This window comes from Lagenorhynchus albirostris, chromosome 4 (assembly GCF_949774975.1).
Source record: "Lagenorhynchus albirostris chromosome 4, mLagAlb1.1, whole genome shotgun sequence".
Classification (NCBI taxonomy): Eukaryota; Metazoa; Chordata; class Mammalia; order Artiodactyla; family Delphinidae; genus Lagenorhynchus; species Lagenorhynchus albirostris.
The window spans coordinates 72,943,172-72,959,499 of NC_083098.1; the positions used below are offsets into that span (position 1 = coordinate 72,943,172).

A 16,328-nucleotide genomic window follows, 5' to 3' on the forward strand; every position below is an offset into this window, starting at 1 on the left:
TACTGAGCCTGCGTGCCACAACTACTGAAGCCCGTGTGCCTAGAGCCCGTGCTCCACAACAAGAGAAAACACCGCAATGAGAAGCCCGTGCACCGCAAAAAAGAGTAGCCCCCGCTTGCCGCAACTAGAGAAAGCAGCACAGCAGTGAAGACCTAATGCAGTCAAAAATAAATAAAACAGGGGGGAGAAATGATCTTTTACAGTGGAGGAGGCTTTCACATCTTTGAGGAGGCTTGGTTAATGTGTAATGTAGATGCACGCTGCACAGTTGGAAAAGAGGTGGGGGAGACCCAAACAGACACAGGGAATTTTATGTTTAAATTTTCTTCTCCCGCCTTAAAACGTAAATTTTATTTCATCACTTTTTACCCTCTTAGGGTTCTTTTTGGCTGGGTCTGAGAATTAGATTGACAAAAGAAAGGTCAATGGAAGAAAAGCATACATTTAAGTATAACAAGTTTTATGTGACACAGGATCCTTCATAAGGAATGACCCAAAGAGATGACAAGACTATATTAGGTTAAACAAAGAGAGACAATTGTGGAAAAGTGACTAAACTGTGTGGGGAGGCTAAAGGAAGATAAGAATTATTTTAACCAAGTCTGTTTTGTATAGAGTTCTCTTGCTTTCAGCGTCTCATCCTTGATATTAAGAATATTACTTTCCTTCTGGTATAGGGAGGACATCTTTCATGTGGGAATTTCATCTGCCTTTATGAAAAACAGGAAGGTCAGAGTGTTTTTGTTTTGCTGTTTTTCAAGTGCACTTAACTCAAAATGGTCAATATACCAGAGCTGCATATTTTGGGATAGCATGTTCTGAACTCCATCATTAAATGCTTAAAGTTGGGGCTTATCTACCTAACTTAGTAGGGGAAAGGGAAGGGAAGAAAGGCTTCTATGGGAAATACAAATTGGTTTCTTTAGGAAAGACAAAAGCAGATAAGAAACTTTGTGGTAATGTTGGCCTATGCATATGAGGGTAGTTTCATCCTGTCGTCAGGGCCATAAAACTCCCCAGTAGAGGGGGTTTATGGTAGGTTTACTCTTGGTGTACTTTTGGGAGTAAAAGTCACCCTGAAGATGGAATTTATGGTAGTCTCATTCCCCAGAAGTTTCTGCTATCAATCAGATAAGGGAAGCTCCAGGAAGGCTTCTTTCTGCATCTGTTGAATCCAAAATGTCTTCAGCTTAAAATAATCTTCATACCAACCCTGGGGTTCCAAGTGGGTGCCCACAATACCATACTTGAAGATATTTTGAAGTTAAGGTAATCCCTGCTTTTAGATAGAATGCGTTTTGTGTCTTTAAATTGAAGAGTGTTATGGGCTCATCGCTGACCATCCATGCTCTATAATACCCTTATCACATATATTCTGTTCTGCTCTTTGTTGAGTTACTGAGAGAAAATGCCAAATAGTGGGAAAAGGGAGTCAGAGGTCTCTATTAATCATCATTCAATAAGTAGTATAGAATAAGTCAGATTCTACCTGAAAAACAGAACTGGGAGTATATATCAGAGATCTATTACAAGGAATTGGCTTACACTTGTGGGGCTGGTAAGCAAGACTGCAGTCCATTGGGTAGACAATTAGGGGTGATTGTGAACAGACTGGAATCCCATGGGCATGTGCTTGTCCACAGGCAAGTCAGGAAAGAGGATCCATGGGAAAGGGAGAGTAATTGCTGAACTAGCTAATTGCTGATCCAGCTGCTGTTTGGAGTCTCTTCAGAGAACGCCTAAACACTCTCTTAAAGGCCTTCCAACTGAGTAAATCCAGCCAACGCAGGATAACCTCCCTTTTGATTAAAGTCAGCTTATCAGGGACTTTAATCATATCTACAAAATCCCTTCACAGCAGCACCTAAGCTAGTGTTTGATTGAATAAATGGGAGAAGGTGTGTGTGCTGTCAAATGACAGCTGTCCGCCTTCTGTCCTCCAACTGTCTAGAGAGAATATCCCTTGTCTTCTACCCTAACGGGAAACACACTATCAATAGAAAGGGAATTCTGAGGACTGTAATTCAGTCCAGTCAAGTTGACGCATCAGAAGGGCATCACATATGATAAAATACGTCATGGTAAAAAGTGGCTTTGCTTTAAATGGCTTTTAATCCTTATATTTATAAAGAAGAGTTCTAGAATTAATAGCACCGTTTTGGTTAATCTAAGAGAAAAAAAAATCTGGCCAACGTCTGGAAACTTAATGGTTATAAATACTTCTTTAGGATATGTGTTTACTAAATGTTAGGCATTTCTCATAATTACATTCTGTTTTGCCTTAGGGTGCTTTTTGAGATCACTCAGGAGGATGTTTTGTTTCTGGCTTCACCTCTGACCTTTGATCCTTCTGTTGTGGAAATATTTGTTGCTCTATCAAGTGGTGCCTCTCTGCTTATTGTACCAACTTCTGTCAAAGTGCTCCCATCAAAATTAGCTGCTGTTCTCTTTTCCCATCACAGAGTGACTATTTTACAGGTACATTTTAGTAGCAAATGAAATGTTTTGTTTTTAATTATTCAATATTTTAAGTGTGTTAGAGAATATTTTATATTCCTGTAGCTCTTTACAATGGATTAATGATAATCTAGTTAGAATGTCAAGGGCTGTCTTCCTGATGATGTTGTTTGTTTGAGAATGAAAAAAATCAGTTAATTCTGTCTAGAAAATTCTTTTACTATGCACTTTGTACATACTATAATAACTAAGGGAACTTTTACTCAAATCCGTTGGGATATGCCTCTCTTGTCTTAAAGTTTTGAGTTTATTGTGTTTCCCACTAAAAACTGCTTTAAGTAAGTTAAATTATAATTGACTTAGAAATTTAGATTTTCTGATTTTTACGTCGGTATGTTTTATATTAACCTAAAAATGTATTTTTTAAGTTTGGCATTTTTGAAGATTTAAAAAATATATATGTGAAAGTATGTGACTTGTACTCTAGCCTTAAGATATAACACTGCAAGCGGTTAATGAAACTAGAGAGAATTAATAAAATTATATGCATATCATGATAAATGAAAATTTTTTTAAATGAGACTTGAGAGGATGTTAAATTTCTTCCCAGAGACAAAATTTGATGCTGACTTTCTTTTTAGGAAATGTGTTTTTCATCCTATTAAAAAAACCATTATATATAAATGACATGAGTATAGCAATGCAGTTTTGCTAGGTATCAGTGGTATAAATTCTCATCTGTTGGTGAATCATTCTATGAATCTGGGCAAGATTTTAATAATACAACTTTTAGGGGCTTCCCTGGTGGCACAGTGGTTGAGAGTCCGCCTGCCGATGCAGGGGACACGGGTTCGTGCCCCGGTCCGGGAGGATGCCACATGCCGCGGAGCGGCTGCGCCCGTGAGCCATGGCCGCTGAGCCTGCACGTCCGGAGCCTGTGCTCTGCAACAGGAGAGGCCACAACAGTGAGAGGCCCGCGTACCGCAAAAAAAAAAAAAAAAATACAACTTTTATTTTCCTGTAAAATTCAAGGAGCATAATTTTTCAGGGAATATTTGCTAAGTACCTTAATAGTGTCTTATACCTCTTTAAATCTGACCCCCTTGCTTAATGTTAAAACACAATCTCAGATAAATTTACTTTAGCAGTGGTTTTTTTAACTTTTCTGGGATCATAGATCCTTCTGAGAAATGGATACACATTTACTAACTCTGTTCCCAAAATACAGCAAATTTTGCATATAGTTTCATTGTGATTTTATATAACTCACAATACATATTTACTTGGAATATTATGAGCAGATCACATTTGACTTGGTTTGAGTAAGGAAGAGAAGTACAAAAGCTGACAGGCTAACCTTTCTTTTGTATAAGACACGTCTTATAGTGAATTTTTGCTTTATTTTATTATCAGTGTTCATCTTTTCCCTCCAGAGTCAATTTCTTACCAAATAATATGTAAGTCATCATGGATATATATATATATATATATATATATATTTTTTTTTTTTTTTTTTTTTTTGCGGTACGCGGGCCTCTCACTGTTGTGGCCTCTCCCATTGCGGAGCACAGGCTCCGGACGCGCAGGCCCTGCGGCCATGGCTCACGGGCCCAGCTGCTCTGCAGCATGTGGGATCTTCCCGGACCAGGGCACGAACCTGTGTCCCCTGCATCGGCAGGCAGACTCTCAACCACTGCGCCACCAGGGAAGCCCTATATATATATATTTTAAGAGCTTCTTTTACAGATTTTATTTACAAATAACCTTGCCCAAACCTAATTGGATATTAAGCAAGGATCTTAAAAGCTCTCAAAGAGAATACATGCTACTAAAGTTTTGAAAATTGGAAAAAATAGAATATCTTGAGTTACTGTGGGAGAGAAAGGCCCCAAAGTGAGATGGACTAAACTTTTGAGGAAATTAAGAACCTCTTTATCTCAGGAGTAAGAGTTTTCTCTTGCGAAGAAAGGGCCAGTATTTGGTTTCTTACAAACCTAAAGTATATTTGGGAATTTTTTGCATACTCTGGGTAACAAAGTTATATTATTTAAACTTGATGCCTTTTAAAAGTGAAACCTTTTAGTTAGAGCAAAATCTTAGGTTGCTATCTACCAAAGTGTCAACATAAGTGTTTTTCATTTTTACATAAATTTTTACTTAGGCAATCTGGAAGAAAACTATAACATTTTCTATCACTTTTTTCTGTTATTTGCTAAGTCCTGTTTCCCTATGCCTAAGATGATTTGGTAGCAAAGGATGTTGAGTTGTCCTGTGCCAATAAATTGATCGTTTCAGTTTATGAGTACCTGAAAAGTGTTACTATGCTTTACCTTGCTGAATATTCATAGCTGTGCATTCATTTGTAGAGTTCAAAGTTGAAATTATCCTTAACACTAGAAATTAGGCCAGAATGTTTCAGATTTGCTTTACTGAAAATGGAGAGCAGGACCATTCAGTCGTCATTTTGATAAGAGATTTTCCTTATGATGAAAGTCTTGGGGGCTTCCCTGGTGGCGCAGTGGTTAAGAATCTGCCTGCCAATGCAAGGGACACGGGTTCGAGCCCTGACCCAGGAAGATCCCACATGCTGCGGAGCAACTAAGCCCGTGTGCCACAACTACTGAGCCTGCGCTCAAGAGCCCGCAAGTGACAACTACTGAGCTCACGTGCCACAACTACAGAAGCCTGTGCGCCTAGAGCCCATGCTCCGCTGCAAGAGAAACCACGACAATGAGAAGCCCATGCACCATAGCGAAGAGTAGCCCCTGCTCACCGCAACTAGAGAAAGCCCACGCACAGCAGTGATGACCCAACACAGCCAAAAATAAAAACAAATAAATAAATAAATTTGTTAAAAAAACCCAAAAAACTCTTGGTGGAACAGTTAAGAGCTTGATTTAGGATCATTTCAGGATAAATAGGGTGACCACTGTAATTTATTACCAAAAACTTGGAATCCTGAGAGTGAATGAAAGCACTAAGTTCCCAGATAGTAATCTGGAACAATAAGTATGTACTGGGATATAGGGTCATCCTACTGCTTAAATATTTTGACAAGCCATGACCTTAAATAATCTCCCCAAATTAAAATTCAGGTTGTCCTTTTAGCTTTTATTGAAAGAAGCCATTTTAAAATCTTCATTCACGTAACCTCTGGCTATAGCCAAGTGAGGAGATTGGCAGATATTCTTCCCAAAAAGCAACTATAAACCTGGACAAAATTGACAAAAATAACCATTTCAACACTTTAGAAATCAACTAAAGGCATATAACTATCTGAAATATATTTTTTTTGTTTGTTTTATTTTTTTTACAGAAATATGTTTATGTTTTTAAAAACTGCTGAATTTTGCTTTAGAAAAGGGAATCTGTGGCATTCTAGCCAGCAAGAAGGGCCTACAGCTCCAATAGCCTGAGGTTGCTATGGTGAGGAGGGCAAGCACATTCCTGACTGACCTTGAGGCTATGTGCATGCACATAAGAGACACAAAAGAGCCCATGGAAAATAAAAGCTGGATCAGACTTGAAAATGACGTAACTTTGAATGAGCTCCCCTATCCACACACAGATCCATCTATACAGACAATCTGTCCAGTCACTGGTTGACATCTGAGCTATGCAGACATGAGGCGACGCTTAGGAAGTAAGACTTCAAAATGAAAACAAGAATATGTATTTTGGGATTTCCCTGGTGGTCCAGTGGTAAAGAATCCGCCTTACAATGCCGGGGACACAGGTTCGATCCCTGGTCAGGGAACTAAGATCTCACATGCTGCGGGACAACTAAGCCCGTGCGCCACAACTAGTGAGCTCGCGCACTTCAACTAGAGAACCTGCGTGCCGCAAACCACAGAGCCTACGCACTTTGGAGCCTGCACGCCACAACTAGAGAGAGAAAAACCCTCATGCCAAAACTAGAGGGAAGCCCGCATGCCGCAACAAAAGATCCTGTGTGCCGCAACTAAGACCTGATGCAGCCCAAAAAAAAGAATATTTTAGGGAATTCCCTGGTGGTCCAGTGGTTAGGATTCCAAGCTCTCACTGCCAAGGGCCAAAAAAAAAGTATTTAATTTAATTTAATTTTTGGCCATACCATGCAGCTCGTGGGATCTTAGTTCCCCCACCAGGGATTGAGCCTGGGCCACGGCAGTGAAGGTGCTGAGTCTTAACCACCAGATCACCAGGGAGTTCCCAAATACCTATTTTAAAAGCCAACTGAACAGTGACATCAGTGACCATAGGGGGGAGACGATTCACATTTAGCCCAGTCAAGTTACAAACAAAGAAATAAACAACCAGCAACAAAACATTTCATAACGATAAAGTGGTCAGTACATCAAGAAGTACATTGTTGGGACTTCCCTGGTGGTGCAGTGGTTAGGACTCTGTGCTCCCAATGCAGGGGACCCGGGTTCAATCCCCGGTCAGGGAACTAGATCCCACATGCATGCTGCAACTGAGAGTTCTCATGTCACAACTAAGGAGTCCACCTGCCGCAACTAAGGAGCCGGCAAGCAGCAACTAAGGAGCCTGCCTCCTGCAACTAAGACCTGGTACAAAATTAATTTTTAAAAAAGAAGTATATTGTTATATCAAGAACATGATATCTGCCTGAAAATAGAGGTTCCAAATACATGAAGCAAAAATGGACAGAACTGAAAGGAGAAATAGATGACTCAATGGTTTGAAATTTTAGTACCCTACTTTCAGTAATTCATTGAAAAACTAGACAGAAATCAGTGTGCATGTAATAAAGAAGACTTGAATAACATTATCAACCAAATTCCACATGTAGAGCACTCCATCCACCAAATGCAGAGTATACATTTCCTAGGATAGGTCATATGCTAGGCTACAAAATAAGTCTCAGGAAATGTAAAATGTGTTGATGAAAAATTAATTAGTCTAAGAAAGAAACAGAGAATGTTCTTTGAGCCAAACTGAGGATTATAACCCGAGGGACAGTCTTTCAGAAAGATCTGAGGACCCTCCTGCCTGTTAGAAGTCAAAGCACAGTTATATACATTTTCGAGACAAAGAGTTATACATCAAAGTGACATATTGATAGTTTACATAGTCTAGATCTGCACATATAAGGCGAGTAGTGGGTCATTGTGACCCATCACAGGATTAAGAAAGGAATGTTATCTTCTAAGGAATTACCTTGTTGGTGTGAGGAGAAATTTGCTTTTTACGATGTAGCAGGTATTTCTGTGTCTTCTAAGGTGGTCTGGTTACTGTATAATGCAGATGCACATTGCACCGTAAAGCGAGCGTAGTGGGGCCCAAATGGGCAGAGAGAGAATTTTATGTTAAAATATTGTTTTTGTCCTGCCTTAAAAATAATTTTATTTCATCAAATGTGACTAAGTGGGATTTGTCCCAGGAATGCACATTTGCTTTAACATTTAAAAATCCACTGATGCTATATACTAGATAAAGAATAATGAACAAAAAGCACATAATTATGTCAGCAGATGCAGAAAAATTATTTGGCAAATCCAGTGCCAATGATAAAAAAAAGTCAACAAACTAGGAATAGAAGGGAACTTCCCCAACATGATAAAGGATATCTACAAAAAGACTACAGCTAACATTATAATTGGATAAAAGACTGAATGCTTTCACTCTAAGATTGGGAACAAGGCAAGGATGTTTGCTTTTTCACTTCTCTCCAACATTATTCTGGTTGTTCTAGGCAGTGCAATAAAGCAAAAAGGAAGAAAGAAATTAAGCACCCACACTGGACAGGAAGAAGTAAAACTATTTGCAGACGACATGGGGGAACTACTAGAACTAATAAACAAGTTCAGCAAGGTTGGAGGGTACAAGATCAATATGCAAAATCAACTATATTTCTACATTATAGAAAAAAAGCCCAAAAATGAAATTAAGAGAATAATTATATTCACAATAGCATCAAAAATAATAAAATAGGAATAAATTTAAAGAAGAGCAAGGCTTGTATGATGAAAACTATAGAACATTGTTGATAGAAATTGAAGAGCTAAATAAATGAAGAGACATTTCATGTTTATGGATTGGATGTCTCAATATTGTCAAGATTGCAGTTCTCCCTATAAATTAAACCCAGCCCCTATCAAAAGTCTGATGGACTTCTTTGGGGGAGAAATTGACAAGCTGATCCTAAATTTTATATGGAAATTCAAAAGGTAGTCCTGATCCATACAATAGAATAAAAAGTCCTATGGTCTGAGTGTTTGTGTCCCCCCAGAATTCATATGGGGCCTTTGGGACTGCTTAGGTCATGAGGGTGAAGCCCTCATGAATGGGATTTAGTGCCCTGGTAAAAAAGACCCCACAGAGCTTCCTATCCCCTTCCACCATGTGAGGACACAGCAAGAAGTCTAACCTGGAAGAGAGCTCTCACCAGAACCGGACCATGCTGGCACCCTGGTCTTGGACTTCTATCCTCCAAAAACTGTGAGAAGTAAACTTCTGTTATTTATAACCTATCCAGTCTACAGTATTTTGTTACAGCAGCCTGAACAGACTAAGACAAAAAAGAATGAATTATTGATATATACAACATGAATCACAAAGTATTTTCACTGAACATAGAGTAAAAGATGCTAGGTCAAAACAGAATACATGTTGTATGATTCCATTTTTATAAAATTCTAGAAAATGTCAGCTGATCATCAGTGACAAAAAATAGATCAGTGGTTGTCTGGAGGAGAGGTCCAGTTGGAGGGAAGAATTACAATGGTACATAGGTGATTTTAGGGTTGAAGGATATGTTCATTATCTGGATTGTGGTGATGGTTTCACCAATAATATATCTCAAAATTTGTATTGTACACTTTATGTATAGTCTATTGTATGTCAATTATATTATCTTAATAAAGTTGTTTTTAAAATCTTTATTCATTGTTTTGCTTAGGCACTTCCTTAACACTTTTATATACTTTTTCTACATAGGAATAATGGGAAAGGAAATGTAAATTCATTTAATAAATTTTTGTCCTTTAAACCTTTTTGTCTAAACTGCATAATGAAACATAATATTTGCTTGTTTTTTACTGAAGCAAAATTTATGTCCACATTAAAAAGGTAATGCTGCTTCAGTAGTTTTCCAAATATGATTTGCCATTTAGTAAACACAGCCTTAATTTCCTTGTGAGCTCCCAATGTTAAGCTTTGGACTAATCACTACAGTGTGGTTTTTTGTTTTTTGTTTTTTTTTTAAAGAAGTGAAGGGAAAGAAATAATTTATTTTTAATGTATCTACAGGCAACACCGACATTGCTTAGAAGATTTGGATCTCAGCTTATCAAGTCAACTGTTTTATCAACCAATACTTCTCTTCGAGTACTGGCCCTTGGTGGCGAAGCATTTCCATCATTAACTGTTCTCAAAAGCTGGAGAGGAATAGGCAATAAAACACAAATATTTAATGTTTATGGTATCACCGAGGTCTCAAGTTGGGCGACTTTTTACAGGATACCAGAGAAAATTCTTAACTCCACTTTGAAGTAAGGGTTTCAGTTACTTCAGGGTAGGGTAGAAACTGTTATTTTTCCAGTATCTTAACACAAATAGTATTTTTGATAGGCACTGGAGTAATATTTTATAAACACTATTTTATCTAGAATTTTAAGCTGGGAATCCAGAACCTTTCTTATTTTAACTGGTGCTACAGATCCTGCTAGAGGTTTTCGTAACTAAACAGCAATGAATAACATGATAACTTTTCCACCTAACCTTTTCCTCTTGTCAATCTTTGAATTATAACAAAAACTTTTTTTTTCTTTATTTGGTACAATGTGATTTAAATACACTGGTAAATATTCTATTCAAATGAAAAATTTTTAATTTGGTTTGGGTTGTTGTGTTTTCATAGATGTGACTTGCCTGTACAACTGGGATTTCCACTGCTTGGAACAGTAGTTGAAGTCAAAGATACTAATGGTTTCACAGTTCAAGAAGGCAATGGCCAAGTATTTTTAGGTTGTTTTACATTTGTTGATTGGGAATGATTTCTTTTTTTTTCCAAGAAAAAAAATCTGATGTGTTAATTTTATTCTTTCCTCAATTATTCTTAAGTCTAGTATTCTTTTCGGTGATGGTAATTTTTAATCTCATCCTCACAGTCATGAAACATTTAATTAGTTACCATAATTATTTCAGATAACATTGTCTAATACTCTAAGAGAAGATATAAAAGTAATTTAGAAACTATAAATTGGTTGTTTGTATTTCTGTTTATAGCCAAAATTCTATTAGTATTTTAAGAATGTTTTTAATCACATGTATTTTTAGAACTAGATTGTGTTTCATCCCTTTGCTTACTTTACTAAGGTTCTTACTGTATATAATTTTATCAGATAACATTTAAAAGTGAGTCCCCCTTTTTATATAAATATTCAAACTTTGAAACTTAGTAACTGAGCTTTTGGAGATGTTCTGATTTCTTGGTTTTTATTATATTTTCCATGAATTTTTAAAATTACATTGTTGTTTATATCTTGTGAAGGTGGCAGAAATAGAGTATGTTTTCTTGATGATGAAATGACAGTACCACTTGGCACAATGAGGGCCACAGGAGACTTTGTGACTATAAAAGATGGAGAGATATTTTTCTTGGGACGAAAGGACAGTCAGATCAAACGTCATGGCAAACGTCTTAACATTGAACTTGTGCAACAGGTAGAACTGTTTAAATATTAAACATCTATTAATATATGTAGGTATTAGAGGCAGCCATAACTACTTTTCTGTTCCAGGGTTCTCTGTCAGTATTATTTAAACCTAAGACTTTTGTGTTAATGATGAATTACAGTAGAAGATATGGATAATTCATTGTGCACTTTATTCTCAGCATGAAGAGTTGTTTTTTAAATAAGTGACAAAGGGGGGATTTTGATAACTGAAGATAAGTTGACTTATTTTGCTCTGGGAGCTATTATTTTTGGAAAACATTAAGAACCCAGTGTGCTGGTAATAGTGATAGTAGGAAACAATTTTTTAAAAATCTCTAGTGAATTCCAGATTTTAATTTGACTGTATTGAATGCAGAGTATTTAGGAAGTTTGTTTTTAAATGTCCTTATTGGCAAATTGAGATAATCTCTCTCATAGGTTGCTGAAGGTCTTCAACAAGTGGAATCTTGTGCAGTTACATGGTATAATCAGGAAAAATTAATTTTGTTCATGGTGTCCAAAAATGATTTAGTAAAGGATTACGTCTTTAAAGAACTGCAGAAACATCTTCCAAGTCATGCAATCCCGGATGAGCTTGTATTGATTGATTCTCTACCATTTACATCTCATGGTAAAATAATTTGAAGCAGCTATGTTTCAGTGCCAAATGATACTAATTGTATTAACTAGTTTAAAGGCCACATAAATCCTTATTATTATAAGTAATGCTAATATATATTGTGGTAGACCCTCTGTTAAATACTTTGTATAATTAACTCATTTTATCTCCAGAAACTCCTGTGAGTAGGTTGTATTATTCCCATTTACTTATGTGGAAAATAAGGCTTAAGAGGTTAAATAATTTCCCCAAAATCACATTGCTAGTTAGTAGTAGAGTTGAAATTCTGTAGGACTGTTTGACTTCAAAACATGTGCTCTTAATCACCATATTCTATTACTTTCCCAATTTCATCTTTATTTAATATTTCAGAATGTGGTTATTGCTCAGTAAATAGTACCATTTCTTTAGCTCTTTAAATGAGAGCAACATTAGCCCCTCCTTTCTTTTTTTTTTCTTTTATTTAAAATTATTTATTTTTTGGCTGCATTGGGTCTTTGTGGCTGTGCGCAGGCTTTCTCTCCTTTTTTTTTTCTTTTAAAAATACTATTTATTCGCCAAAAAAAATACTATTTATTTTTGGCTGCGTTGTGTCTTCGCTCCTGTGCGTGGGCTTTCTGTAGTTGCGGCGAGCGGGGGCTACTCTGTTGTGGTGCACCAGTGTTGTGGTGCGCAGGCTTCTCATTGTGGTGGCTTCTCTTTTTGCGGAGCATGGGCTCTAGGCTCGCAGGCTTCAGTAGTTGTGGCTCGCAGGCTTCAAAGCACAGGCTCAGTAGATGTGGCGCACGGGCTTAGTCGCTCTGCGGCACGTGGGATCTTCCCAGACCAGGGATTGAACAGGTGTCCTCTGCGTTGGCAGGTATTGGATTCCTAACCACTGCGCCACCAGGGAAGTCCCTCCTTTCTTCTTATCTGCTACCCACTACATTCTGGGTAGCATGGGACTGTCTTCTTGATTATTGATTCTGCATGACAAACTATTTTATAGGATTTCTAACCTTAACAATGAAAAATGTGTGTATTGTGACTAACAAAGACATGAAGGGGTCAAGCTGAAATTTAAAAATTGTTATTTCTCTTTTGTATTAAGGCAAAATTGATGTTTCTGAGTTAAATAAGATTTATTTAAACTCCATAAACTTGAAGTCTGAATGTAAACTCAATGGAAAAGAGGAACTTTGGGAAAAATTACATCATTTGTGGAAGGTACAACTTTTAAGATACAAATTTGTTATTATAAAGAGGTCGTTGTATATCTTCAGGGAATGTAGCATCCTAATAAGTCTGATAAAATTTTCTAAGAATATTACTGCTGCCCAGATGTTAAGTAGTATAGCTTTGTTTTATTCAATTTGTATTCAAATAAGGGTTAGGTTCTCTACTGCAAGATTAGATTAAGCTCCCTATATAGAAATTTATTGGAAGTGAGGTAGTCATAAAAGGCACGAGTAGACAAAACGCCTCTTGACATAACTTTTCCCTAAGATGGTCAGTCAAGTGCAGTACCACTTGTCAGAGTTGAAAAAATAGCCGAATCTTGCTGTACCACAATCTGTGGTATAAAGGCTTAACATAATTATTCCAGAAGAACTTTCAGTAACAACATGTATGCTTCTGCTTAAGGGAATTAATATATATATATGTATATAACAATTAAAAACTTATTTTAAAATATATATATTTTATTACCTATGATTTACAGGTCAGTATAATTTTTCTTAGATAAAATTTGGAGTTTTCTAAAGGGTTCTAACAAGAGGATGTAACTGTACAGTCTTGTCTGAAAATAGATATCTAGATAAGAGTAATATCCACTTCATTTTTAGATTCTTGGAAAATAATTTCAGTTTATGTGAAGTTAATGAAAATAATTATTCCCATATTATAGAAATATCAGATATTGTTAATATCTGATATTAAATCAGGTGTTTTTATAATTCCATTCCCTATTGTATGGGTAGAAAAACTGCTCTAAAGGGAAGTATAATTTGCAGTTCTAGGGTAGTTTGTGACAAAATTGGTAGCATAATGATGGTCTCCTTTACTATATAGAAAATAATTTTAAAATTTACTTTAATTGTTAGAAAATTTATTTTGTGTTCATCTCATTAATGTAGTTACCATCATCTATATATTACCTTTAAATGCTGAATTCTTTTGGTTTTAGATCTTTAACTTCACCATATTTCTCACTTCTCTAATCTGTAGTCTGTTCTGAGTCTCTCAGAAGACCCTTTGAAGGTTCCTGATGAGTCACTCTTCTTAAATAGTGGCGGAGATTCTTTGAAGTCCATACGGCTCCTCAATGAGATTGAAAACCTTGTTGGCACAGCAGTACCTGGGCTTCTGGAAATTATTCTTAGCAGTTCTATTTTAGAGATTTACAATCACATCCTTCAAACAGTGTTTCCAGATGAAGATCTGACATTTAGCAAGAATTATTCCACAAAAAGAAAATCCAGCGATGTTAATCAAGAGGAAACCAGTGGAAAATCTTTACATCAGGAATCTGTCATGCCTTTAAATTGTGACAACGAGATCAATGCTTTTATTGCACTGAGCCGAGGGAGTCAGATTTTGTCTCTGAATACTGCTACGTTTTTAACTAAGTTGGAACATTGCCCTTCAGCCTATTCTTCTGATTTAATTTCACAGACTAACATTCAAAATATGAAAAGCTTAAATCCTCCAGCTCTTATTGGGAAGTCAAAAGATACGTCCTGTGTTGCAAAAGTTTCTGAAAAGGAAACATCTGTGATGGGGGCTGAGAAAATGGAGTTTCATGTGAGGTGGAGGTCAGACACAGGCAAATGTGTGGATGCTTCACCTCTGCTTGTAATACCAGCTGTTGATAAGTCATCTGCAACTGTGTACATTGGCTCCCATTCTCATAGAATGATGGCAGTTGATCTTTACTCTGGAAAGGTGAAATGGGAACAGATTTTGGGAGATCGCATTGAATCCTCAGCATGTGTATCTAAGTGTGGAAACTTTATTGTAGTGGGTAAGTTTCTGAATTTGAGGTTTATAGAGTTAAATTTAATTACCATATGGTAATGCTAGTAGGGCCAAGTTAAATTTAAAAAACCTATGTATAGTAGGTTTGGTTGCTGTCAAAGAATAATAGTTAACTACATGCTGATTCATAGTATGGGCCTTGGGTCAGAGTTTCTGGATTTGAAGCTAACTCTAAAGCTGTTACCAGCTCTGTGACCTTCAACGAGTTGCTGAACTTCTTAGAACTTCAGTTTTCTTATGAGTATATGGGCATAATAAATAAAACATGGTGCTGCATCACAGATTATCGCCAGACTTAATGGTTTGGAATAATAAACATTTATTTATTTATTTATTGGGATATAGTTGCTTTAATAAACATTTATTATCTCACAGTTTCTATGGGTCAGGAATTTAGGAAGGGTTTAGCTGAAAGTTCTGGCTCAGGGTTTTTCATGTGGCAGCAACCATCTGAAGCCTTGACGAGCTGGAAAAATCTGCTTCTAAGATGGCTTACTCACATTGCTGCAAACAGAAGCCTTCAGTTTTTGCTGGCTTTTGGCAGGAAGCTTCAGTTTCTTGACACACGGGCTTCTCCATAGGCTGCTTGAATGCCCTCACAACATGGAAGCTAACTTCCCTCAGAGTGAGTGACCCAAGAGAGTGATTGAGGAGGAACGCAGTACTTTTAGTGTCTAAAGTTGTATACCATTATTTGTGCCTTATTCTGTTATTAGAAGAACATCATTAAGTCTGGCCCACACTCAGAGGGAGGGGAATTAGCTTCACCTGTTGAATATCTCTGAGTATCAAAGAATTTGTGGATATATTTTAAAACTACCACAATAATCATAGAGCTTTTGAGAGCATTAAATGAAACAATTGCTTGTGAATCCTTTAGTACATTGCTAGGGACAGACTAAGTGCTCAAAAAATAATAGTTAACTACATGCTGATTCACAGTGTGGGCCTTAGGTCAGAGTTTCTGGATTTGAACCTAGCTGTAAAGCTACTACCAGCTCTGTGACCTTCAACAAGTGTTAGCTACTCCCTTCTACTCAGTTTCATTAAGGTGTAGGTGACTCTTACTTTACAAAGATATGGGGGTCTAGGCGTAATGTCTCCTGAACTACCACTCTCTTTTTACCCCCCAAACTACATCAAGTTTTACTTTAATGCTCATGGCATGTGCTTACCAAAGCTGTTCAGACTAAGTGCTTAGGAATATATCTCCCTACTTATGTTAGCCTGGCTAGAATCTACTTGAATCTGAGTTTGATTCTTCTGTATTGAAAACTTACATTTTGAAAATTATACTACAGGAAACTTTCAGTTATACATGTGAATGATCATGAGTAATCCCTATCCATGAAAGTCAGCTCATTGAGGTTACTGTTTGCATTCCAACTGTCTAAACCCAAAGCCTCTGGCACGTGGTGGTCACTTAGTACTTTTTTTCTCTTTTTAAAAAATTTCCAGTTTTATTGAGGTGTAATTGACATACAACATTTTATTAGCTTAAGGTATACAATATAATGTTTGATATGTGTATATTACAAAATGATTACCACAGTAAATCTAGTTAGCATACA

General features: G+C 36.8%; 1 protein-coding gene across 2 annotated transcripts in view; it reads left to right on the top strand.

The window, feature by feature from the left end:
- Nucleotides 1–16,328, top strand: part of AASDH (aminoadipate-semialdehyde dehydrogenase) — a 42,109-nt gene that overhangs the window by 12,895 nt on the left and 12,886 nt on the right. For both annotated transcript variants that reach the window (XM_060148130.1, XM_060148131.1), the window contains 7 exons: nt 2,286–2,478; nt 9,712–9,953; nt 10,322–10,428; nt 10,955–11,127; nt 11,559–11,751; nt 12,830–12,945; nt 13,948–14,743. In XM_060148130.1, the coding sequence (XP_060004113.1) occupies nt 2,286–2,478; nt 9,712–9,953; nt 10,322–10,428; nt 10,955–11,127; nt 11,559–11,751; nt 12,830–12,945; nt 13,948–14,743 (1,820 nt within the window). The remainder of the gene's footprint in view (nt 1–2,285; nt 2,479–9,711; nt 9,954–10,321; nt 10,429–10,954; nt 11,128–11,558; nt 11,752–12,829; nt 12,946–13,947; nt 14,744–16,328) is intronic.